Here is a 26,078-nt window from a genome sequence, read left to right as displayed (position 1 = left end):
TTGAACTTCGCATGATCTACAAGATGCTATAACAAAAATTTGAATTTAAAGTTATACTCCCGCTGCACACCGAGATTGGAATGCCGATATCCTATCAACTTTCTTTGTACGGAATACCGTGGGTGTAATTTTAAGAGGCTTAATAGGGTGTTTTATGAGTTTGATAGGACTAGTACGGCGTACATGTCATATTCTTATTTGAAATATTCATACAAGCAGCCTTCATACATCAAGTGACAGTATCTCGCTCGATCAAAGTTCCTTGCTCTATGCGATATATGATATATACTAAGCAGTTTTCGATTGGGATGGAAAGGGAAAAAATTATAAAATTTAACATCCGTGAATTGAAAGAAGGGAAAGAAAAAGAAAAGGCAAAAGTAATCTCCGAATCGGGGAATCGAACCCCGGGCTTGACGGTTCTTGTGATAATGAAATCTTTTGAGAGCGTCAAATGTTAGCCACTACACCAATTCGGATTGTTAACAAACGTACTAGAAATTTTGCTATATATCTTAGACCTTTCCTTGCGGAAGAATTGAGGTTCCCAACTCAAGCTTCTTTTAGGTAATCTTTGCGTCACTTATTCTATATTGGCACTGAAATAATGAGCATTGAAAATACATAGGTGGGTCTTGGAAATTACATAAATACTTTATCAATAAAGCTTTCAACAGGGCAGTCAAGTTTACTAGGTATGTCAGTACATATTGAATTTTGGTTATTTGATCCAGGTCGCGTTTGTTCTACCCCTTTACCCGTATCACGTGCGATATCACGGGACGATAACCATGGAAAAAGCAAGAATATGACAGCTCTTATACCAGGTACCCAGCTACAGCACCAACACCCTTAGTTTTAACCCTTCGTAAACTCGGGGCATCACGATGGAAACAACAGTCGGTTGGTTCTATTGCCTTAGGATTATATCTTGGTAACTATTCCATACGCGTTTTACAGGGGTCATTTGTTATTGTAACTGACAGGTACTACTACAACATTGACTTAAAAATAGGCGCATCGCTTGACTTTGTGCATACCATAAGCCTAGAAGCTGAGTTCACGGATGAGAGCGTGGGGGACCGTCGCGGTGCCATTTCCCCTATCTGGACAACGAATACCTATACTACCACATCTATCGTATCATATTTCATAAAAGCCTCGTATGAGTAGAATTCAGCTTTATAATTGCCTTGATAATATTCGTCGGACCGAGTTGTTGGCTTTGATCAGACGACATGCACCAAGATACCAAAGAAAGTTATAAGTTGAAATAGCGCCGAACTAGTGTAGACTCGAGAGTCACGGATGTTGGTGGAGTACACACCTGGCCTGGATCTTTTTCGTGGTACCTTGTTACAATGCGTACAGGCTGACAGGAAATACCAAGGTCAAGGATCTCCAAGATTACTGGCTTATTACCTGCAGTGCTTTCCCGAGCCGCTGACGAGCCGCTGCTGATCTTTCTTCATGATGCCCGTTCTTTTCACGTCGCCTTGAGCATCGGAGCAAAAAAAACAAATCTTAACATTTCTTGTTTCTGTCCACATTCGATAGCGCTTAAGCTAATTGTATTGTGTACAACAGGCCGGCTTTAGGTCTTACGATTTAGTATCAGCAACTAGAGCACAAGATACCTCATTGGATCGTTGAGCACTTCTGTTTTCATTCATACCAACCCAGTGAGATATATGTATATAATCTCACCAACATTATGCATGTACTATGACAAGATGAACGGCTCAGGCCAACTCTAAACTCCAAACTCCAGAGTCCGACGGCCCAACAGCCCGGTCAGTGTCATCATAATAACTAGTATATGTATGGATCGCTATATACGTCGTATGACACCTGTCGACATTTGCCTGGGTAGCGCCGAGGACCGCTATTTTGAATCCGTTAAGAGTAAGATTCTATCAAACCTACCCTTATGTTGAACTCAGCTATAACAAGCTAGAGATGTTGTGCATCCGAGTCAGACTGCGTATCATTCAAAGGTTACTGCCTATTATACTAATACGGAAGGTTCCCCGTCTTGGTGGCTTACGAAAATGAACTCTCAGCTATTCTGGAGTGGTCGATTAAACGCGAAACTGGTCGAATGACTCTAGGTTAGGTTAGGTACTCAGCCCTCGAACCAACAAGAATAGTTGCATAGATTTAGGTAACGGTGTATGGTCCCTCCACTAATATTTCGATGGCAACGCCCAACGTGTTTACAGGACTCTTTCTATTCCTTGGAGCCGGCTAATTCCTGGGGCTCACGATGCGAAATGTCCGTTCGATATTTCTCCAAAACTTAGGCTTCCCTAGCCCGTCCTAATATGAGTCTTACATCTCAAGCTTTGAAGGGTCAACATGTCGGATGTGTGCATCCGTTTAGTTTACGAATGGATATGTTAGTCTAATCGTTTAGCTTATTTACAAGCTGGAATTATCTCCTGGGACAATGGCGAACCAATACGCTTTTGACCGGTATCCGAAGTTGCATTGCATTGGGTACCACCACTGCAAGGGCTCGTATTGTGTGGCTGCAGGGGACTTGGAGCTGTCAGTCTTCGGCGGCTCGCCCTCCTATCTCGCAGAAATTACCCAAAGATTACCAGGCACGAGGCGATTGTCGAGACGACGGTAAATACCATAATAAAGATGCTGAGATATCTCCCATATCGGTATCATTCCTCGTCATGGATCTTGGGTCCGACTCTCCGTCATCACTTTTTATATCGACTCGGATGCCCGTCGGCTGAGAGAACGTCGTTGTCCGGAGACAGTCTCGTTGTCGAAGAAATTGTCCTTAGCTTCACTGTCCAACAATTTATACCTTCAATTTTGATATACCATACGGCCTTCACTTCGTTTAATCATGTCTTGGAGCAGTATGGTTTGGTGGATAGTGTTGCTGTGTGTCCTCGTAATAGCAGATCCTACCTGGCCGTCCCCTAACGACGAACTTGAAGAGATTATGTATCAAGTCAAAGGATATAAAGCCACGAATTTTGGTGGGACCGTTATCCCGTGCTCTAATGAAGCTTCTGGACCCGGTCGACAGAATGCTGCAGAATGGCTGAGGGCGGCGTTTCATGATATGGCTACGACTACACATCTGAATGGCATACGAGCTGGCGGCTTAGATGGCTCCTTGCAGTACGAGTTAACCAGCTCAGATAATATCGGCCCAGGTTTCAACTCGACTCTCAAGTTCATGGCCGACTACTACACGAGTCGGTCGAGTGTGGCAGATCTCATTGCGCTAGGCGTATACTACGCCGTCAGGTCTTGCGGTGGCCCGGTGGTGCCTGTTGCAGGTGGAAGAGTCGATGCCCTTGCTGCTGGTCCCATAGGCGTTCCGCTACCACAGAATACTGCTTTCACATTTGAGCAGCAATTTTCACGAATGGGATTTAGCAAGACTGAGATGATCCAAGTCACCGCCTGTGGCCATTCTATCGGTGGTGTTCACGAGAACGAGTTTCCTGCAATTGTCCCCGCCGGATCTACCCCAAATGGCGAGGCCCCTTTGGACTCGACTGTTGCACAATTCGATAACAAGATTGCCACGGAGTACATTGCTGGTAACACTACCAATCCCCTAGTGGTTGGTCCATCGGTCAAGGCTACTAGAAACTCGGATTACAAGGTGTTCAACTACGATGGTAACGTGACAATTAAAGCACTGGCTGATGCCGCTGAGTTCAGTAACATATGTGCAACTGTTCTTCAAAAGCTGATTGACACTGTGCCTGACGGGGTGATTTTGTCTGATCCTATCAAACCATATTCTGTAAAGCCAGTTGATATGCAGTTGAAGCTCAACTCCGACTCCTCAACAATGCAATTGACTGGATATATACGGGTTCGAACCACTGAAATAGGGGGCGATTCTGTTTCCAGCTTAACACTGAACTATAAAGATCGAAGCGGCGGCAACAACTGTGGCAACACGACTTGTACATACACGACGACTCTCCTGGGTTCCACCCAGGGTTTCGATGATCAGTTTATTGTAAGTACTTCACACAGCGTTTTTTATATTCCCTTCTTATATTCCTAACCTCGGTCTAAAATGATTCAGTGGTTCCCTATAAATACCGCCATTCCAACTTCCACGGGAATCTCATCTTTCACCATTACCCTTAATATGGTTGACGGCACCACTAAATTGTACGATAACAATGGAAACGCATATACGATGCAAGATGCCATCTTCATTCAAAAACCTCAAAGTTGCCTCCTTTCGGGCACACTCACCGTTACCGCAGCTGTAAGTTAATCTTTAAGCTCTTGGCTGTGGCTAGTTCTTCTAGGCACTGACCTTTTCCCTCTAGGTTCGCAATGACCGGACATTGCTTCCTGTTAATATGTTGATCTCATACAAGACCCCAACGGGGGATCCTAATCGCCCGGTTCCCACCCTGAAAAGCGCCGCGACTATCATGACAAACAGCACTTGCATAGGCTCATATACCTTGTATACAGCAACTTATACTGGCCTTGGCGATCTTGCTTACGCATCAAAGATCGATGTCATTAGCGGGAGCGATTCATCTGCTCTTGTAGACGGATTCAACGCGGCAAGCGAATTAGAAGCAACATGCCGATCCTTCCAGAACCCGCCAACTTCTACATGTAATATCGTATAGGTTTTAACCTCTTCTGGACCGTCAACTGCCTCGTTTATTTCTGATTTATTGTCGACCAAGTTACAAAGACGTCGGAAAGCTGTACCTAAAGTTTTATGTTTAGAATGTGTATATGAAGTTTAGCTGCGGGAGTATCGGGCGGTCGCATAGATACCTGTTATTTAGCATACAAACGGCATCGTGAGCGGACAGTTTTTGATCACACACTCAAGTACCTACCTGGTACGTACATTGAGGCGATACAGGTATAAGAGAATCAAAGTCAAGGAATCTTTATTTATTACCTGGTAACACCTAGGTATTATTATAAGAGTCTAGCTTTCAGAAGCGAGCATTACAATGATTTAGATAGACTTAATAGGTATACTAGAAATACTAGTAACCTAAAATGATATGAAACATGCTACGGTTGAAGAGACGATGTTTTATTCTTACAGGGAGATTTAGTTCAGGTACAATACTTGTGCAGCCCAGTACTTACTTCTCTAACCTGGATACCCCTGGCTGGTTTGTCGGGTTTAGTGGTGAGTCGTAGGCTTGTAGCACGTCATTAGCGTAAAATTGCAATGAGTTTAATGCAAGGCTGTAGGTGAGCCAAGGTACAGTGCGCAATTGATATGCACAGTGATAGCTAAATTCTCAAATATTGGCAGCCGCAGCTCCTGCAGACATCCAACTTGGACTTATTCCATTCGGATGGATCTTTGGTTGCATGTAAGGAAGGCGTGGATCATGAATCATATGCGCAGATAACGTACTAACCAATATTTCCCCCACCACTACCCTGCGCTTTTCTAGAGTGCTGAACCTGAAGCCTAGGTACCTCATACCTCTACCACCTACCTTACCTACAATATTGGAATACAATCTTGGAAATCGCACATTCACTAGGCCGACACCCATAGTTTTTCATGATCATTATCTCTTGCAGCTTTCTTCTGCAGAGGCTCTTATCGTAGACTTAGCTTCTCGTATTGCGATTGCGAGCGATATTTCAAGTCCACCGGGGTTTTTATCTTATTTTATTTTTTTAAATGATCCTGCGATAAACTTTTGTAACTCTCAACACTTTTCTGCTTTTTTAAAAAAAAGCGATGCCTATTTGCATCGACCGCATCCTATTAGCGTATCTATATGCTACGAAAACGAGGGTCTAGAGTCAAGCATGTCGACTGGTACGTCTTTGATAGCCGCTTCTTCTCACAAACAGCCCTTTGTTAAAACTTGCCGACTCCCAAATCGCAGGGGCACGCCCTCCACGAATCCAACCTCACCTGACATTCTTTCCGAGATCGCCGGGGAGGTTCGAAAGTCTGAATAGCGACCGACCTAAGTTGAACTAAGCCATAACCTTTTTTTTTCGATACGGGGTCCTGCAACATGCCTGCTTTTTCGGTATGTGCTTGAGGCAGATGTAACTATTAGGATAGATCCTAATTCTCGCGATAGGGGAAATTAAACTCTCTGAGTGGTTTTAAACCTATGAACAATCTTAATGGCAGCAAGCAGAACCCTTCTCGTCCTGTACGATCGTCGCCCATACATCACCGTCCACCCTCGCCGCTAGCGCCGTCACCAAAACGCCAGAAGGTCGAAGAGTCTAACGCACACACTCAAGCTCAATTCGTTCTTATACCCGAACATGACGAGATAGCGGCCCGATCGGTTCCGCGCAAACGTTCTTTTGATAACCACAGCGATTCCCAACAGACCTTTATATCACAATCATCCGCCAAAGGAGTCCAGTCGACTCGCGCGGTCGTCCCTGAACTTCGAGTCTTGGACAGTTTCACAAGGCCGCAACCTAAGAACCGGCCTCGATATACCACTCCAAAGCGCCATGTAGGGCAACTGGGTAGAGAGGTTGGCGCCGGGACTTCTTTTGTCGGATCTGATAACGAAGACAGCGATGGAGATGTGGAGATTGTGGCCCCTGGTGCCATGCCAACTCCTCAAACGCACCAACCTTCAGAGGTCCGACACTCTATCGAAGCAGTTGGGAAGCGCTTCAAGACAACATCTGGTGCTCAGAGGCTCGAGGATATCATTGATAATACGATGCTGAACGAGAATGGGTCTATAAGCCTGGTTTCTAGCCCAGATGAACTGGCACCAAAAACACAAGATATAAAAGAAAAAATGCCAGCGAAGCGTCCTGCTCCTTCCCCGAGCTTGTCTAAAAGAGCTGATATTCCACGAACCAAGTTCACCCAGCCGTCTGGTACTAGACTCCAGGCTCCAGGGAGAGGGCTTAACGATTTGGATCGTGCTATGAAAATCATTCACTCGCCGCTTCTCGTTGTCCAGGCCGTATCGGGTGGCCAGCAATATGAAGCAGATAAAAAGAACAATACAGACAAATGCTTCTTAAATTTACGCGAGATGAGCCATATCCTTCATCCGGTGGATTCTGAAGGCCAGCTCATGAAAGCGTATGCATACCTTACGGTCAATTTGCACAAGGTTCAAAAGATCCGTGCCCTACCACGAACCAATTGCCTCATTGCCTCGGTTCAGCGTCCTATTGACGGTTCAATAAGTGGTGGTCAAAAGCTAATAATAAAATTCTCGTCTCCTGCGGACCTAGAAGCGTTTGTTAATTGGGCAAGAATGAATAAAAGAGATGCTGAGAAATTGGATTTAGTGGATGAGTCTACGTCTCAGTATGTTCTGCTAACCAACTATCTAAGAATATCGCTAATGTTATTCGTAGGGACCGCCTTGAGAGGGAACTTGACAACTTGATGCTACTGGCGGGTAACCGTACTGTTTCTAGAGACAACGAGTCGAGAGGAGATGATATGAAGTTGATCGAGCACAACCTAGCAAATGCAAGACAGGCGAGGACGACAAACCCGCCACATGTCTTACCCCGCTCGGAGAAGTTGAAGGACGCGATGAGGCATTCTTTTCCTTCTCTATCGAACCCTCAAGTAACGGTCTTACCAGAGGATGCCCAGCCTCACAACATTTCGCGGCAAGTACGCCTAACCCGTTCGACGTTCGCAGTCGAAAGCTCTAGCTCTCGATCTGAGTCTCCAGAGCCTGAAGGTTGGACAACTCAACATGTAGGATGGGAGAAAAATTGGCGTAATTCTCTCGTATTTCCTCCTCACGGCAAAGGCAGAGCTACCGTCGACAAGGACGATATTCCACGGTTGGACGAGGGCCAGTTCTTAAACGATAATTTGATCATCTTTTATCTGCGTTATCTCCAACATACGTTGGAAGCACAAAGGCCAGATCTTGCTGAAAGAATCTATTTCCAGAACACCTATTTCTATGAGAAACTGAAGTCAGCAAAGTCGACGACTCAGAGTATCAACTATGATAGTGTCAAAGCGTGGACGTCTAAAGTCGACTTGTTTACGAAAGATTATATTATCGTGCCGATTAATGAATACAGTCATTGGTACGTTGCGATCATCTACAACGCACCAAAACTGGTCCCATCTCCAGACAAGACAGAGGGCACCAGTGCTCGCCCTAAGAACACGATCACTATCGAGGAGGATGTCGAAGATTCCAGAGAAGTTTCCCGCGGGGCATCCAGCGCTTCATCTGATAGTGCGAAATCAGACGAACCCACAAGCTCTGAATCAGTAAAGTCTATAGCGCAGAGCGATGTCACGAATCATTTTAGCCGTATGTCCATCGAAGGCCCGGGTTTTTCTAGTAGTATCACTAAACAGACAATAGTCCCGGACACCGAAGGTCGAAATGCAGAGATACAACTGATTGGTTATAAGCAGGACGGAGCCGCAGAAATGCAGCACAGTGATGTCAAGGGAGATGTGGAGCATATCGAACCGTCGAACGACCATCTTCAGCGGAAGAAGACAGCGAAAGGATACGGCACGGGTACTAGGAAGCATAATCCGGACCAGCCAAAAATCATCACGCTCGATTCATTAGGATTGGCCCATTCTCCAGCTTGCAGCTGTCTTAAACAATATTTAATTGCAGAGCTCAAGGATAAGAGAGGCATCGAAATACCAAATCCTGGAGCTTTGGGTATGACTGCTAAGGATGTCCCTCAGCAAACAAACCACTGCGATTGCGGGCTATATCTGTTAGGATATATAACGGAGTTCCTCAAAGATCCCGATGGCTTCGTTCGTAACATACTGTCGCACCAGGCCATTGACTGGAACCTAAATCCATCAGAACTCCGAAACAATATTAGAGACCTGATTTTCGATCTTCAAAAGGAACAGCAATGTCGAGAAGATCTTCATAAGGAAGAAAAGCGCAACAAAGCTATTTTGTTGAAAAGGAGAGCCAGGGGCTCCATAGATGAACGACCTCTCAAACAACCATTGAAGGAGCAGATTACATGTCGAGACGTGCCTGAGCCCTTGGAAAAGGACGATATCCACAAGGAGATCGATGTGGTCCAACCGAAGCCAAAATTGACTACTCCCGAGGCCTCTACGGAAACTAGACCCATTTCTAATTCGGAGAATCGGCCCATTCCTGGTTCATATCCTCGGTCTCCAGCCGTAGCGAGTGCTAGTGTTACTGCATCTAACGAAAACAACACCGAACGAACTAAGACTCCGAAGTTTGTCTCGCCACTGCCTGAATCATCCCGTGGTTCTTCACCGACAAGACCCATGGTGGTTGATGATTCAGAGGTCCTCCAGGTACAGACAGAGAATGCCAAACACATTCATGATGATTCTAAACGAACCAACTTGCCAGAAAAACCAGCCAGAGAAATGCATGGGCCCTGCCATGATCACGATAAGCCAGTTGATCAAACGCGAAAGCAAGAGGATATATTAACACATAGTCCTTATTTCGCTGGCCGGCAACCCGGCGATAAGATGGCCTCGGCCAAATTACGTGAAGAGCCGGTTCACTCGGATATCATTGATATTTCTGATTAAATTCTACTAGGTAAGTATCACAGTAGGACGTCGGAAGTCGAGAAGAAAAAAACAGATAAGAGGTATGGGGTTTATTTCACCAAGGAGCATGGAGAAGCATTATTGTGACTTTGATACATGTCTGCATAGGAGCGGCGTTAGGTTAGGGAGGCGGTCATGTTTGAAAAGTTAGCACCTGTATACCCCTTGTGGAGAGCGATTCTGGCTTTGCTCCGCGAATCCGGGGCGTTACGTAGGGTGGTCAATGGCTAAAAACGTTGACCTTTACTTTTGACCTGATTTTGGCATTCGTAGACTCAGCGTTTGTTGTGTTTCCATGTTTCATTGTTATCCAGCGTTGTTGTAGCGTTGTCGCGTAGTCTCCGAAGGGTAACTTACGATTGACTATGGGTTCTGAGCGATGTAGTTATAGCGACCGGATGAACAGTCTGCCGCTCGAACTGGGATTCACCCGTAAGTACTCCTTACAAGTACATTCCACATATGTTTTTACCTACCTTAGTACTTTCGGCGATGCTTTATTGAGACATTTCAGATACTTTAGGTACCTAGGTACTGTCCTTATAGGTGAAGATAGCATCGCCAACCCCTCGAGTTGACATCGATCTACCTTTTGGTAGTGTAGCGGTTTGATAGCTACCTATCTTCCGAACTCTTACACCTACCTAGGTATCTACTTCAAGGCATTCGTTCTCAGGGCTCCAGAGTATGCATCTCTTACATCGGCGTGTTAGAATAGAAGTGGGAAATTCAACGACTTCGTAGGAGCTCTTAAGATCCCGAGTCCATTGGAGCGCCAGCAGGGATATCATACATAACAAGTAGATCTTTTTTTTCCTCATTCATGCATTAATTTAGGTACATTTTAGGTTACGTACTTTCCAACACCCATTAGACCATTTCCTTGCGAAAAGATCAGACTCAGACTCAGACTCAGACTCAGATTTGCCGGGCCTTGGCCTTGGTCTTGGTCGTCGTCTCGCCGTCCTTCTTCTTGAGGGCGGGCAGGGCGAAGGCGGCGCTGACGCCGTCGGCCATCTTCTTCCAGAGGCCGAGGTCGGCGTCCTGCCGGCTCCAGGTGAGCGCGCCGACCCAGGGCTGGACGTGGTAGTGCACGCGCAGGACGACGTCGGGCGCGGACGCGATCTGGCCCGACGGGTGTGTGATCTGGTACTTGGGCTTCTGGTTCTTGAGGGAGAGCTTGCCTCTGGAAAGGTTTCCCCGGGGAAAAAAAGGGGGGGAGCTGTTAGTTGACATTTGCGGTTTTGCTGGGGGAGGGGGGAGTAAGGGAAGAGAAGAGGGGGATCGTACCGGCTCGGATCTATCGTCTTGCCCGCGGCGCTCTTGCGCAGCTTCTTGAGCGCCGCGGGTCCCAGGTTGCTCAGGTGGTCGGCGCTCGGGCTCGTGATGATGGAGTCCCAGATGACGGCCTTGTTGGTCTGGTTCGCGGCGCTACCCACATCGGGCCACTCGGCCGTTACGTACACGAACAGCTGCTTGGTGTTCCAGGTGAACAGGGACGAGAAGTCGGCGTTTAGCGAGAACCTGATGATGGCGTATTCTTCCTTCTTGGTGCTGTAGTAGTGCGGTCGGCCTTTAACCCTATTGGATTTATTTTGGTTCCTGTTAGCTAGAGTTGGGAGCGATGGGGGTGGAGTAAAAGGAGCAAGTATTCGGCCCGCTTACACCTGGACGTTGGTAGGTTTTATCGTCGCGCTCGGGGTCCGGGGCGCGGCGAAGTCGGAGGCGGCGATTAGGGCGGTGACGACGAATGCGACGGTGGTGAAGAAGCCGAATACATTTTGTATTCGGGTTATGGAGTTGTACATGATGACGGGGACGATGGGGGGGAGAGGAGGAGGGGAGGGAATAAGAATTGAGGATGAATAGTAAGAATATTTGACCGACTCGCGGTTTGTCGGTTGTCAGTCGCCGGTCCTTATCGTTGCTCACATCTATAAGATCTATAGATGTGAGACAAGACGGGATCTAATAGGTACAAGATGTGAGGCCACGTATTGCACGTCAGCACGTTCTATGAGCTTTAAAGGTCTATTATCGATAATTGCTTATCGGTATCGGTATCGGCATCTTATCAGTTATGCAGAGTCTAGACTCCAGACTCCAGACTCCATAAGGTACTCCACCAGAACAGCCTAGCCTGTGTGTCACTTCTTGGCATCTCGATTTCATTGTGTGTCATGCTCTCCCCTATTTGAATTATTCGTTCTCATGTATAAGTTAGCCAAAGACATTTCTATATACTCGGCAATATACAATATATTGCAACAGAAATTTCTCACAAGTTGAGAAGCTCCGAGATCGAGGGTTCTGAGCTGCTAGCAAGCAAAACCCCCTCTAAGGTGGTGAAACGAACCTAATGCAGAAATGTGCGAATAGATTAATAGTTGCAGCAAGGCGGACTTGTAGTGAGGAGAATATTCGCAGATAGAAGCGGCTTACTTTGAAGGTATGCCTGCTTCTGTTGTGGTCTAGAGCTCACCCTTGAAAGAGAGTATGGGATAGTAGGCGCAGAGGTGGAGACTTCACTGAGGCGTAGCGAAGTCCAGTGGATTCATATTATTGTCTGGACCATCAATGGGATATGCTACTTGGTTGTTATACACCGTACTTAACTCTGTTACATTTCACGGCTGATGATAGGATATTTGGAGTCCTCGTTGTTGTGAAGTCAGATTATCGTCTTGCTGTAGGACTTCTTATAAATAGGTAGCTTTAGAGTCATAATTAGAAAAGGTTTAAAATACCTACAACATTCTGCTTTCAAATGTAATCAATGGCAACTTGAACTTCGTCATATGTTAATGCTCATCTTTACTCCGAATACCTAAACGTCCATCTTCGAGGTTTATAAATCGATTTAGAATCACAATTTCTAAAAGCATAGTCCTATCCGCATTGGAGGAATGACTTATAAGATGTCGAACGAAAGGCACAATATTACACTCACAATGCGGTTACGATCCATCCTCTCTCACGTAGCCTCCTTATTGGGACGCACCGCCATGAATATTGTTACTCTTCCCTACTATCGGTCCTTTCGTCTGAATACGCTCCAACCAATCCTTACCATAGCGGACAGTGCAAGGATCAGGAATAATGATGCTGAGGTTGCCGAGTTGCTGTCAAGCTGGAAAGATCGCAAACAAAACGAACTCTATTCAGTTCTGATGGCTGTAAGCTCTCCTTTTTTCCTATTCACTAATACCTACCTCCTTATTTTGGTACAATATACAAACTGATACAAGGCTACGCTGCTCTCTGCAGCTGTTGTAGGATGCTGCTCTTGGGAGGCTCGCCAGGGTGAACACTGGATAGTCCCCGCGGCATGGCATAGCTCGCTGGTTCTGTCCTTTTTCGCAATCTTGCTCTCGGGATCGGAGTCTTTCGTTTTCGCCTCACTTGCCTACAAGACGCGGCCGTTTGTCTTCGAGCGCGACCTCTCGATAATCTGCCACGTTGTTAGGAACAGCGGCTCACTACAATCGGAGAACGCGCTCGTGCACACCCCAGGTAGCATCTCCAGCATCTCCAGCATCTCCAGCAGCTCGGGGGGATGGGTAGATCGTGACTTGGAGGAAGGGAGAAAGCAGCTGCCAAGGAGCAGAACATCGTATTTCCCCGATATGGATGCTGTCGATGAAGATGTCGAGATCCGCATACGGTGGAATATGGTGTTCACGTGGCAAGCGCCCATCATGCTTTTTGTATATGCTGCCATTGCGTTCATCGTGGGCTTAACGGCGTATGTCTGCGTACCCCTATATAGCGAGGGCCCGTATAGAAGAGAAGTAAGTTGCATTTTACTGCCCTAAATCTCCAATATACATATCCCTCTCTCGAAACTCAATTCGATATCTAATGCCATTTTCTGACATCCATATAGCCGGCCATAGTCTTCCTTGCTGATCTAGGGATGGGTGGGATATGTTTCATCGTACGTAAATTTCCCCTTTCCGCGATTTCGACGTTGCTACTAGCAAAAGCGGCTGGCTCCCTCAGACCATACTAACTTTAGATTTTTATTAGTGGTGCTCCTTTTGGGAATTTAAGTTTATGGGTCTAGATGATTTATGATGAAGTGGCCGGGAACCATACGACCGGGGAGACTTGTCAGATGAGGTTGATACCCTTGGTTGATGTTATATACAGAGTAAATATCAGGGTGGTGTATAGTATATATTATATATTGTTGATCTAGTAACGTCTGGCCCTTTGACCTTTGAATAGGGAGTTGACCGCCATTTGTACCTATATATAATAGCTAGCAGACCCCTGGTATATCGACTTATTCCACATACTGTACTTCTGACAGAGCTAGGTCAGCGGCAAATTTGAGTTTCTAAATGAGACCAGGAGCATTATCAAGCTACTGTTTAGCGTTCATAACAAAATAAAGGTTCAAAAAATAAAGAGACAATATTCGGGTTCGCTGATAGCCCTGCTTGCAAAGGATCCATCGCTTTACGCCCCCGTCAATCCCTCGTGCGGCTTTTGGAACTTCTCAGCCTCCGGATATGCAATTGGCTCGGGTTCATTCTATCCTGCCCGATGGAATTGTAATGCTAACACCGGCATTGTTCTTTCCCTTGTTCTCGGGGATGTCGTTGGAGACTATTATGATAGTTATTATAGTTGATTCTTCCCAGAGCGACGCGTTCGATGCAAGGTACTTAGGTAACCAACCCCCTCCCCTCCCCCGGCGACAACACTCCACCAGACTTCAGCTCCGGCATAGGCAATGCGATGTTTTGAACTGGAATTACGGCAACATAAAGAATTATATGTTGATTGGGTAGTCCTTGTCAAAGCTGTTTTGTACATTCTACCGAACGACTACTACCGGAACGGTGTGGAGACCGGAGGACTGCGGGACTAGGTAGGTACGGACCGGACCGTGGTAAGGTACCTGCTTCATTCGGCACGTGAGCGGAACCGACTACATGTATACATGCACTTAACTGACTCCTCCTCCAATACTACCCGACATTAGGTAGGTACCTATAGCAGGTACCTTACGTATCGAGATTGTAATCTCAATTTTGAATCTTCCCGTAATTTATCCATCATCTGGACACGAAGAACCTACAACAATATGCAACATTCCTATGAATTTCGTTTGCGAATCCAGTAGTCCGCTACCGTGGAAAGAGATGGCAACGATTGGTATTGTATTGAGGATGAAATACAACGCCTCAGACGCCGCCAAAAAGTCCAGAGTATCAAGTAACCGGGCCAGTGGTGGAGGAACGAGAGAAGAGTAGAGTTCCAATAGCCGCTGGACGCAGCCTTACACGGCAACAGGTCAAGAAGCTTCTGGCCTAAATAAATGCCTTGCTTATTTCGGACGGAGCGAAGGTTTTTGATTCTCAGGGTATGTTTCTCAGCGTACAGCCTCACCTTTGGATCTCCGTTATTCGTTAGGGCTATTTTGGACTCCTGAGCAGATGTCGCTCGCGAGTGCGATTATCGATCCACTTGAGAGTGGAAATAAGCCGACGGAGTCATGGCCATAGATGATCAATAGAGCCGAATTCCCACAGATAGAATGCATCTGATGCTTGACACATCAACAGTCTTCAAGTTCATTCCATTCCGGATTCACACTTGCGGGTTATTTTAAACCCTTCACAGATTGAGCTGGCTAGCCCATTTTGCTGTATGGCTCAGCTTGCTTCTAGTTCTCACTCCATGTGCCATTTTTAGCTTGATCGTTACCCCTTTTTATTAGGTACAATCCTATTTGACCTAATATGATATCGAGCGAAGAAAAGGGATATATGGATAACCCAAAATACTTGCCTCGTTCTTATACTTTATAATCTCCTTGAATAATACACAATACACCCTCGACTTCTATGAGATACCTCCTGTATTGCGTGCTTAGGTACCCAGGTATACATCTAAAAATATCCACGCATTGCTACTCACCTCATTCAGCTCAACGATTTCCCTTGCAAATATACAACGCACCAAGATGTCGCAAGCGATCATGATTTTATACACAAAATGGGTGGCTATATACAGCACCCAAGTATGATTACAAGCGTCTCTTTTGGGGCGTCTCGGAATGTCATCAACTATGCCGTGGCCCACCACAACCATCGCGTGTAAACGTAACCATGCAGCCCTCATAACCCCTCTAGCGGTCGTTCCATTCCTAATTGTACATGTTTTTTTTCGCGGGTTCTCAATTATCGTCCTTGGAATGAGATAGAACTCAACCTCGTATGAGCTCGATACTGGGACTTCTCAAATAATAACCTAGAACCAGTACGTGCGAAAAGAGTCTATAATGATGATTTTTTTTCATGCAGAATCCAACCTACCCGGCGACAGCTATGCCTCATATAGGAGCATAAAATGCTTGTTAAAGCAGTCAAGAAGAACGGCGGAACTGCACGGGGTCTCTAGCGCACCAGTCCTGCAATTATAGCTTGAGTTCTGGTGCTGGATTACCGAGATCGTGTATTAAGGGCGCGAAGGCGGGAGAGGGGAGCTTCTATACGGGGAAAGTCGTCCAAATATGGCAGAGATGGGGACTTAAAAGGGGATGTTAGGAGACGCCTGAGCACCAAGAGCTTCTTGTTGCTCCTGCAGTTCCTCGCCACCGGCTTCGATGCTAATACCAAGGCCGACCTTGGCGGATTGCTAAAAAAAGAGGAACTAGTTAGAGAGAACATTGCACGTGCAAAGAGTTTGAAATAGACTCACAGTAAAATGGTCGACATCAGCGCAGAAGGACATCGTGACAGGTGGTGCTACACGCTTCTCTAGTATACAGGCCAGTTTTCCCTTGGAATCGACCTGCGCTCGGAACGTTGACATTCGGAAGTCATATTTGACACCAACAGACGTGAGTCCCTCCTTCTGCAGGCCACCGCCCATCAGACCTCCAGGGCCGGGGACTATCTGGAGAGTCATGTCGACACCGGCTTGAACCTTGTCCGACAACCTTCGCCAGTAGGTCGTGTTGAGTCCGCCTTGCGCATGGAACTGAGCTGTCGCAATCCAATCGTCGGACTTATACTTTGCGTAATACGACATGGGAGACTCGGGGGGTTGATTTAAGGCAGCGCGTTGCCATACGACTTCGACACCCAAGGCAAGCTTGCGGGTAATCGACTGAAGATGGTTCAGGATATAAATACCGGTTAACCCACCCTCGAGATAAGAGGGATTCAGCATCTTAATGGAGGAGGTGAAATCGCTGCCAGTATATTCATGCTCAATTGAGGCCATATCCTGTGCGCCTATGGAAAATTGCGTCTTGGTGACAAGCGAAGAATTCCAGCGGTAGTTGAATCGCGTAGATAGTATACCATTGTTATCCATGTTCCCTTGAAGGAACACCTACAACAGAGTAGATTAAATTATATGTTAATAACTTGATTTCTGTAGGGGGGGAGGGGGATAATGGAGGGGTCAACTGACCTTGTTCGTGCCAAAGAGTCCCGCAAAGGCATAAGGATTCTGATGCTCGCCCATGGCAAACTGATGCGAGACTTGGAAAAGCGGCGAGAAACTGACGGCCTTTGTAAGGTCTGCTCTTAAACCTGTATGCATGTAGTTGGTGAGAGAAACCTCGCGCTGAACCTCCTTTGCGATAGTCTCGACAGAACCAGGGTTGGATAGGCCAAGCTTGGCTCGTCGCTCGGAGAAAGATTTGTATGCATCGGAAACTGCATTGACTAACGGGTTGGCGGTTAGGAAGCCTAAGGGCGAGTGCCCAGACGGCTGCGACTCGAGGCTGAAGGCCATTGTGGGAAGTAGAGGTATCAGGGCAAGTTGACTGGCGTCTTTAAATAAGAAATGATGACAGAAGACGCGGCGGAGCGCAATTTAGAAAATAGCTCCAAAGGTTCAATTTTTATGGTAAATATTCGGACCGGAAGTACAAATAATTCTTGAAGGACAGTTTACCCAGATTCCCGAGTCTGCGAGCTGCCGACAATTGGGGGGTTTGAGTTGTCGGTTTTTGATTAGCTTGCAGAGGTGTCAAAGAGGAAAAAAAAAAAAAAAAGATTCTTGGGGCAGACGGCTGCAAGGTCAAGATCCTGGTAGGTGAAATGTCCATTTTCATCAACGGAATAATCCTTGTGCCGCTCTAAAAAACCTTTACCTAAGGGCATGCAATAGGTTCTTTCCAATATGCTAGGTGCAAAAGTAAGTACCTAGGTACCTATATTTACCTACATCACCTAAGGGTACGTATCTCTGTGACGTACTTACCTACAACCTGTTACAGCCCTGCCCTGTGTAATCCGTACATACCTAGGTACCTAACCTAACTTGAAAAGAAAAGTTGCGTCACCCGTATCTCCCCGTCCTTACGTAAATTTCACGGTCTCAGCCGCCTTAATTCAGATCCATGCGTCCTGAGTCCTGAGCCCTGAGTCCTGACAACCTGGGCCATCTTGAAAGAGTTTCGAAAACCCGCATGTGCACATGTGCATGAACGATCCGCTTTCTTCTGCTTGTGAAGGATCAACACGCTCGATATCCTGAAAGCTTGTTTCGCGATCGGTACAGTGTGCAAGTATCTCATGCGCGTATCTCAACTTTCGCCAGGTCAATTCTTACCGCGAATCTACATATCTACATCGAATCTACATCTATATTTGCGGACAAGAAGGTCCCAGTCTACCCCTTCTACCCCTAGCTTCTGCTTGTGGATGCGTCCTTCCTATGGAAAATAGGGTTTAAACTATTCTAATCTTCATCTCAATCCCTCGAGCTGGTAATTCTTTACCTAGTTGAGGCTTTACACACTCTGACTATAGTTAGAGAAAACATCAAGTTTGAGATTATTTTCAACTACCAATTAGCATAGCCAACAGGGTGCATTCTACCTTTCTACCGTTCTACCGTTCTACCCTTATCCCTTTGAAGGCAAAGGGAATATATATTCGAGAGCTAGTGCAATCGTTGCCGTGGCACCTAATAACTAAGACAGTCAAACACCACTGTCAAACCAACCTGTTCTCGTCATGGACACCTTACTGTAAGTACAATATATACCTGCTCAGCGACTTGGCACTTGAGCGCACCTACGATGTGACGGAGTCCTTGTGTTATTATTCTTGCAGGGCAACGGGACGGATAGGTAGCTACTTTGCTATTTTCGTGGGTGTGGGCGTATACCCTCTGCATTTACCCAGTCCCTTAAATATCATTACCAAAAGCATCGTTTTAGAAGAGAACTCTTCGAGTCCGAGAGGACTTGGTCCTTTTAAGTTTTCCAATTTATATATCTGAGGCCCCCATCCTCATATTTATTCCGTTTCCTTAGACCTTTTTAAGGAATATAAAGCGCGATATTTACATTGGCATAATTCCGATGCCCCAAAAAAAGGCCGATACTAATTGTAACAGTACTGCGGATATCGCCGCCAATGCCCCGAGGTACCGACGTAAAAGCAGCACCTTCATCGATGGCATCCACGATGTTCCGGAAGACGGCAATAGGGCACCAGCCCAGCTGTATAGCACGATGTCAGGAAGACTTTTCCACTCTGGCCGCATCGCCATTGTGATGGTAGGACTTCCTGCGCGAGGAAAGACGTAAGTTTCAGCTCTATTTGCGTACGTTGCGCGAGCGCTAACGTTCTTATAGCCATATTGCTGTCTCTTTGGCAAGATATTTACAATGGTATGCTAGTTGCTCCGGTACAACGAGTCTGGTCTCATATGTTTTAGGTTGGGTGTAAAGACGCGAATTTTCCACCTTGGCGACTACCGTCGAGCTACTGTTGGCCAGGGTGGTCATGTACCCGAGGACTATTTCTATCCTAACGCCTCGCCCTCTTCAGTTGTCCTGCGCCAGAAAATCCTTAAGAAATGCCGTGAAGACATTTACGGTTGGCTCAACCACGAAAACGGCCAAGTAGCAATATATGATGCAGTGAATCCTACGGCAAGTGGTCGTCGCTCGCTAGCCAAAGAGTTCGCTAAACACGACGTTCAGGTAAGACTTTATCTATACGAGTATCCCTGGGCAAGGGTTAGTGTTAACGACGTTCCAGACTCTTTTCTTAGAATCCTACGTTGACGATGAAAACCTCCTTCGAGAGAACGCACGTAACGTTAAGATTGGATCCCCTGATGTACGTCACATAGATTTTCCTCTTTATTCAACCACGACTAATATCTACAGTTTGCCGACATGGATCCTGATGAGGCTGCTAAACTATATCTCACACGCATGGAAACTAAGATACCAACATTTGAAACTATGAACGAACCAGAACTTAACTACATCAAGATGATTAATGCCGGCCAGAAATTCTTCTACAACAATGTATCCTTCAATTATCTCTCACACCGCATCGTCTTCTACCTGACCAACACCCATATCAAGTCTCGAGCAACCTTCTTCGTTCGACCCGGTACTGCAACGGAAGAAGAAAGTTATAAAGCGGATCCGCCCCTGTCCGAAGAGGGAGAGAAATATGCCAGAGTAATGACAGAGACTGTGATTAAGCATCGTGAGCAAGAACGAGCTGCACGGATTGCAGAAGGAGGGTCTGATGTGCCACTACGCCCGCTAACAGTATGGTGTTCAACACGTATGCGGACTATGCAAACGGCGGGTGTGTTTAAGGAGTTAGGATACAAGGTTCGCCAACGAAGCCAAATGGCCCAAATCAATCCAGGTGTTTGCGAAAGGCTAAGCGAACGGGCCATTCGTCGTCTCTACCCCGAAGAAGTAGAAAAACACGAGCTTGATCCTTATCACCACCGTTATCCGCGTGCTGAATCCTATCACGACCTTGCTGTACGGCTCGAACCAATCATTCTAGAGCTTGAACGTGAGCAGAACGACCTACTGATCATTGCTCATGAGAGCGTGCTACGGGTTCTTTATGCGTATCTTATGCATTGCAGTACCATGGACATTCCTAATCTCAAGTTTCCACGAAATGAAATCATTGAGGTTATTCCAGGCGCATACCAGAACGATGCTAAGCGCATTCATATTCCAGGGCTCGATCCCTCGACTGTCCCCGGTTCACCTGAGGACATACGTATTCCCGTGCCGGACAGCGAGGTCGCTACTCCGGCACCACTTCCAGGTGGTGGCCTCTCGGCGCCAGCGGTACCACCTATTGCTGCCGAAAAGCCGCCCGAAAGAGTGGTTAATACGGCGGCTGAAGCCGTGAGAGATAAGATTACAGACGAGGATTAGATCGTATTGAAACTTAGCATAGATACTCATATAGAAACGCTAGGCACTTCATAACAATGCATTCAGCTGCTGAAGTATTACTCTAGATGGGGCGATGATAGGAATCGCATTCGTTAAGGGATGATGAGTACATGATTCCTGGAGCAAGGGTTGTTACGTCGTGACGGCTTTACGAGACCGAAGCAGGCAAGGTAGCAAGGACAAAACTATTGGTACTCCCCAAGGAGAAGGAAAAGGCCGCCGGCTCGCGTCGGTAATAAACTCAGGAAAGACAGGATTATGGGCATTAGTTCTCCAGCGTTAAATAAATGTTAGTCAAGTAGCCATGAAATATATCGTGGTAAAATGACAAGTTTTACAGAAAACATGTCGAAAAGAGTGCCCCTTTTCCAAACCTCTTTAATTGAGGATATTCCATTTTATATCCCCGACAACTTCACACCATTTCTTAGCAAGATCCTTTTTAGCGTTTCTTCCCTTTCTATATAGTTTAAATTTTAACGAATTTCTCTTGATGGCGTATATGCACTTATATATATACCCCTATATATAGTAAGGCTTCCTCCTTTTATTCTGGTGTTGCAACTTGCCCGGCTTGCCAGTGTTGAATTGTAAGCTAAAAAAGATGAGTGGGGATTGGAAGTGGGCCAGCAAGTACAAGACAAGCGCGGTGCGGTGCGGCTCCCAGGCTGCCAGGGCGCATAGGCCAGTGTTACATCCTAACGCTAGCCCCGCTAGCCAGGGTCAAGACTCAAGACAAACCTTAAAACAGAACCTTAGCAGCTTTCGTGTCGCATACTTGAACCTGCTAATATTACCTATAATTTATACCTAACCTAGGTACCTACCCTCGCATCCTTCCATATTGGCGGCAACTCTCGACTTTAGTTTTTCCTAGGAACTTATTACTTATTGCAACAATGGCTGGCCGATCAGCTTAAATGACTGACACGAGGCTAAATTCACGGTGTACACGGAATATACGAAGCCACGAAGTCGTCTGCTAGCATGCTACAAGGCCTGGCGCCGTAACTTCTAACCAACAGCCACCCCTCCAGTCCCTTTTCCACCGAATGTATAGCTACAACCGCTACAACCATGTCCAACCGGTACGGCGCGTCATACCGCAAAGGCAACGACAACGGCAACGGTTCCGCTTCCGCTTCCGCTGCGAGGCAAGACGAAGAATATGATCCCTTTGGCGATGGCTATACGAGCGATCGTTATGGCACTCCTCCTCAGCAATTAAATCCCCGAAGAACACCGCTTGAATCCAGCCGGAGCCCTGGTTATAGCACCTCGGGTTCCAGACTGCACCGTACTAACGAATCAAACGCCGAGCGGCAGATAGGCCAGGTCCTCGAGCTCATAAAGTCCGAATGGCCTGCAATGGTCCAGGATGACTGCATACCTGTCTCGCTAGCACTTCAGTTACTGGATAATAGTTCCGTCGGTCGAGCACACGAATATAGAAGTTTCAAGAAGACGCACCAGTACTTACAGGACTCCCTCAAGAATATTGTACATGAACACCACCAAGGATTCAATAGTTCTATTGGTACCTTTCATAAGATCCAGGGAAGCATACAAACCTCACAAAAACGTGTGCGCGCCCTGAAAGAATCCCTGGCAGCGTCTAGAACGAGTCTCTGCGCGACAGACCCAGAACTCAAAAAGCTATATAAAACGTCACAGATGTATGACGATGTCTTACAGACATTAAACGAACTGGAGGACCTGCGCACAATACCGGACCAGTTGGAAGCTAGAATATCCGAGAAGCGTTTCTTAACAGCTGTCGAGGTCCTACAAAACGCGCTTCGAAAGCTGCGGAAGCCGGAGCTTGACGATATTGGAGCTTTAAGTGACCTAAGAAGCTACCTCGCTAACCAAGAAACCGCTCTGATGGATATCTTAGTCGAGGAGCTACATGAGCACTTGTATCTGAAGTCGCCCTACTGCCAGGAACGATGGCAGAATCTAGCCAAGAACCAGGGCGCTTCCAATGCGAACTATACCGACCCAGGCATTCTTACTCCGTTTCATCTGATCCTAGATTCGATGGATCTTGGAAGCCCAGTCACCGAAGACCCTGCGAAGAATCCCGAAGCAGATACCTTTTATTATATCAGTCTTGTCGTCGAGTCACTCAATAAGCTTGGCCGGTTGGAAAGTGTGGTTGACACCCTGAAACAACGGCTCCCTGTTGAGTTATTTACCATCGTGAACGAGACAATCAATGAAGTAGACCAGAGGCACCCCAGCTCCCTAAGGGGTGGCTCAGGTAACGCAAAGGGTCTACACATATATGGTAGCCGGGAGACTCGAATGCGTGCCGATGTCATATATGACTTATTATGGACATTGTACGGTAAATTTGAGGCTATTGCCGAGGGACATAGAGTTTTCCACGAAGCTATCAAGGCGCTCATTCGACGGGAAGGTGCTGGTAATAATAGCTCTCTCCTTGGGAGCTTCAAGGAACTGTGGAATCTATATCAAAACGAGATACGCTCCCTTTTGCACAATTATGTCACCACGGACGCAGACGTTTATCAATTTAATACTTACGCTAGACAAGGCATGATGCTTAATGGTAATAAGGACACATCCAGGGAGCATTTATTCAAATTCTCTGAGGCGGATCCGAAATCTGTCGAAATGACAGCTGAATATGAGGCCTTGGATGGGATAATACGAGCTGCTGTTCCTGGTCTCACATCCGCTTCCCAAAAGAAACAGGCTGTGGATAAGAAATCAGCAGCTGGAAGAGAGTCGAGGAGGAGTGCATATGCTGGAGCTTTCGATAACAGAAATTCACCTGGTTCTTACAAGTCGCTGGTAGAACCGAGTGTATTCAACATGAGCCTTCTTTTACCGCCAACTCTAATATTCCTACAACGCTTGAAAGCCATCGTCCCTCCAGGTTCGGACTTGGCTGCAAGCACGTTGACATCCTTCCTTGATAATTTCCTGGTTAATGTTTTCCAGCCACAGTTAGATGAAACTCTCAGCAAACTGAGCGACACAGTGTTTGGAGAAGTCGATTCGTTCCAGCAGGACCCAACCTGGGGCCTGGTGGCGCGTCGTCCGGTATTTAAGGTAACAACGGCATTTTTTGCTGTTATTACAGCCTTTTGTCGCATGCTTGGAACAATCCCGCATGACCAGGCGCTTAGCTCCTTAATTATCTTCCAAATGGCGAGATATTATGAAAGATGTTTCGCGTGGTTCAAATCACTAGTCGCTAAAGCGCAGGAAGTCGCCACAATCCCACAGCCGTTGCGATATTCTGCGGAAATCGCTACTGGGAACGGAGAGATACAGGAGACAGCCAAAAAGCTCTGGGCTTCGGATAGTCTTGACCACGCGTTGATAGAAAAAGAAGTTGAACTACTTATTAAGCACGCCAGTCAGCGATCCCTTGAACCAAGCGATATTATACAAGACCGCGATGTTATCTCGTCCCTATGCCTTCTATATACTAGCATGAAGTGGCTTTCGGTTAGAATTGTTGGCCTGCGGCACATTACCCGATTCGATACAGATTCATCTCAGCCTACCTTACCAAAGAACCAAAACCGGCGATGGACTCTCTTGAATGATCCTAGTAAGGCTAATGGCGAGGATCAGGGTCCTGTATACCTACCAATGACACAGGAAACTGTCCAGTAAGTCTTCGAAGCCTCCCCCCCTTGGTGTTCTTTACTGTGACTAACTAACTCGATATTTTATAGGTCATTTGATAGTATAGTATCCTCCTATGAGGACTTCGCTGGTACAGTGCTGCTCACTCTACATATGGAAATCCGATGTCGTATTATTCAATCCCTTAAGGTAGCACTATCTCCCGAAACAGCCCCGTATGTGCTAGGCGAGCAAGAAATCAAGGAACCTGACCCACCGGTTATATCGTTGAATTCTGAACTCGTCGCGTACGATGAGACTATCGTACGCTACCTCCGCGATAAGGAGACAGCCTTTGTGCGGACAGGCCTGGGCCTGCTTATCAACACATACTTAGTATCTAACGCCCTGGCCACGCAACCGATGAACTTGCGCGGGTGCGAGCGAATGCAGTTGAATATCCTTGTTCTCCAACAGAACCTTAAGAACATCGAGGCCGGCGTGGATCTCTCGCGGGCGGCAAACTACTATAGCCTATTCCAGGATGGCCCGGACCAGATTGTCGAAAAGGCCAAGCGCAACAAGGACCTCGAAACAAATGGTGGACCTCCCGTACCGGAAGCAGAGAGGTTCACTTACGATGAGTTTAAGGCTCTTCTTGAATTATGCTACAGCGAGCAGCTTGCCGATCCAGAAAGGGGTGTTGCTGCGGCTGCCAAGAGGAAAATGGGCGAGAAAGTATTAGCTCTGAGCGAGTTCATGTGGCAGAGTTAAGACGTTTGACATCTTTTTGCAGCACGACGAGGAGCGGCACGTTGCAAACCGGAGGTTTTTTTTTTTTTTTTTTTTTTCTCTGGAATTACGATTTATAGCATACTATGATATGCACGGATTTCTTATTTTTGCGGCGGGAATTATTTACGGTTTGTGTATAAGATTACCTGGCCTGAATTGTCCAAAGGCTTGGCGCATTAGGTCGGTACCTTCTCCCTGATGAAGGATGCAGACAGTTTCGAAGATAGCAATATTACACAAGAACTGTAAACGAAAACTGTAGGCAAGGGAGAGAAGCAAAGCTTGTTTTCTAGCCACGTAATAAGCCTGGCTTTGTTCATACCTACCTAAGTAGTATATATATATATATAACCAACTGTTGAGTAAGCTGATAGCTTACCATCGGGTGGAAAGGGAGGGACTCCTACTTTTTAAAAGATAACCGGTGGCTTAGACATCTCAATTCGACTACGTATGTACACCATTCCTTAGATATGTTGGGTGGCGGTGGGATATCGAACGAGGTTTACTGGTGTCACATAAACGGGAACATTTTCTATACGAAGAAGGAGAAAACACACACACACACACGAAAGGATGAAGTGAACTGCTTGCACTGCTTGTCGCATCTCCTTGATAGATATTCCTTCTATGGCTGCGGCCAAACACCCGTTGACTCCTCGCCGAGAGGTGCAGGTTTCGAAGAACCCCCAATATAGTTCCTTGGCACTTCCCCCGATGTGGCGGGCGCGTATCTGCATTGAAGCGTAGATGATTTATTTTTGTTTTGAGCCACAATGCCATAGAGGTCATGCGTACCTCATATGTAACCAGGTACCTTATCATCCAAAGCTGACCGACTGACCTTATTTATTATTTATCTTGAAACGGGAAACGGGAAGATACCTAAGCTTACCTACCTTATGTATCTAA

At 46.5% G+C, this 26,078-nt stretch overlaps 7 protein-coding genes and 1 non-coding gene across 8 annotated transcripts; 5 read left to right on the top strand and 3 right to left on the bottom strand.

Annotated features, from left to right (window-relative positions):
* Positions 1–385: 385 nt before the first annotated feature.
* Positions 386–479, bottom strand: F4812DRAFT_t75. The gene has a single exon. It is a non-coding gene; the product is annotated as a tRNA-Glu (tRNA).
* Positions 480–2,866: 2,387 nt separating this feature from the next.
* On the top strand, positions 2,867–5,120 carry F4812DRAFT_471005 (heme peroxidase; the record flags this gene model as incomplete). Its single annotated transcript, XM_047939045.1, has 3 exons — positions 2,867–4,006; positions 4,076–4,264; positions 4,329–5,120. The coding sequence occupies 3 exons, from the start codon at positions 2,867–2,869 to the stop codon at positions 4,641–4,643; spliced, it is 1,644 nt and encodes a 547-aa protein (XP_047790732.1). The 3' UTR covers positions 4,644–5,120.
* A 903-nt stretch (positions 5,121–6,023) lies between these two features.
* Positions 6,024–9,535, top strand: F4812DRAFT_458853 (cysteine proteinase; the record flags this gene model as incomplete). The annotated part of the gene is made up of 4 exons (XM_047937428.1): positions 6,024–6,038; positions 6,093–7,306; positions 7,357–8,288; positions 8,343–9,535. 4 exons carry the CDS (start codon positions 6,024–6,026, stop codon positions 9,533–9,535), a joined length of 3,354 nt encoding a protein of 1,117 aa, XP_047790731.1.
* Positions 9,536–10,392: 857 nt separating this feature from the next.
* Positions 10,393–11,567, bottom strand: F4812DRAFT_426686 (signal peptidase 22 kDa subunit). The gene is made up of 3 exons (XM_047934042.1): positions 11,222–11,567; positions 10,847–11,137; positions 10,393–10,742 (listed from the first exon to the last, which is right to left on the bottom strand). Exons 1-3 carry the CDS (start codon positions 11,362–11,364, stop codon positions 10,475–10,477), a joined length of 702 nt encoding a protein of 233 aa, XP_047790730.1. The 5' UTR covers positions 11,365–11,567; the 3' UTR covers positions 10,393–10,474.
* An 817-nt stretch (positions 11,568–12,384) lies between these two features.
* On the top strand, positions 12,385–13,633 carry F4812DRAFT_471003 (uncharacterized protein; the record flags this gene model as incomplete). Its single annotated transcript, XM_047939044.1, has 4 exons — positions 12,385–12,732; positions 12,805–13,347; positions 13,443–13,493; positions 13,586–13,633. Exons 1-4 carry the CDS (start codon positions 12,463–12,465, stop codon positions 13,631–13,633), a joined length of 912 nt encoding a protein of 303 aa, XP_047790729.1. The 5' UTR covers positions 12,385–12,462.
* Positions 13,634–16,099: 2,466 nt separating this feature from the next.
* F4812DRAFT_450984 (eukaryotic porin-domain-containing protein) lies at positions 16,100–17,317 on the bottom strand (the record flags this gene model as incomplete). Its single annotated transcript, XM_047936152.1, has 3 exons — positions 16,100–16,207; positions 16,271–16,909; positions 16,991–17,317. The coding sequence occupies 3 exons, from the start codon at positions 17,315–17,317 to the stop codon at positions 16,100–16,102; spliced, it is 1,074 nt and encodes a 357-aa protein (XP_047790728.1).
* Positions 17,318–18,803: 1,486 nt separating this feature from the next.
* On the top strand, positions 18,804–20,993 carry F4812DRAFT_367221 (bifunctional 6-phosphofructo-2-kinase/fructose-2,6-bisphosphate 2-phosphatase). The gene is made up of 5 exons (XM_047931890.1): positions 18,804–19,120; positions 19,173–19,208; positions 19,256–19,523; positions 19,582–19,662; positions 19,713–20,993. Exons 1-5 carry the CDS (start codon positions 18,897–18,899, stop codon positions 20,742–20,744), a joined length of 1,641 nt encoding a protein of 546 aa, XP_047790727.1. The 5' UTR covers positions 18,804–18,896; the 3' UTR covers positions 20,745–20,993.
* A 526-nt stretch (positions 20,994–21,519) lies between these two features.
* F4812DRAFT_426679 (Sec8 exocyst complex component-specific domain-containing protein) lies at positions 21,520–25,530 on the top strand. The gene is made up of 2 exons (XM_047934041.1): positions 21,520–24,415; positions 24,482–25,530. Exons 1-2 carry the CDS (start codon positions 21,843–21,845, stop codon positions 25,143–25,145), a joined length of 3,237 nt encoding a protein of 1,078 aa, XP_047790726.1. The 5' UTR covers positions 21,520–21,842; the 3' UTR covers positions 25,146–25,530.
* The last annotated feature ends 548 nt before the right edge of the window (positions 25,531–26,078 follow it).

This window comes from Daldinia caldariorum (assembly GCF_022478825.1).
Source record: "Daldinia caldariorum strain CBS 122874 unplaced genomic scaffold F4812scaffold_7, whole genome shotgun sequence".
Lineage (NCBI taxonomy): Eukaryota > Fungi > Ascomycota > Sordariomycetes > Xylariales > Hypoxylaceae > Daldinia > Daldinia caldariorum.
The sequence above is the reverse complement of the archived record's forward strand: the minus strand, read 5'-3'. Positions and strand labels throughout refer to the sequence as shown.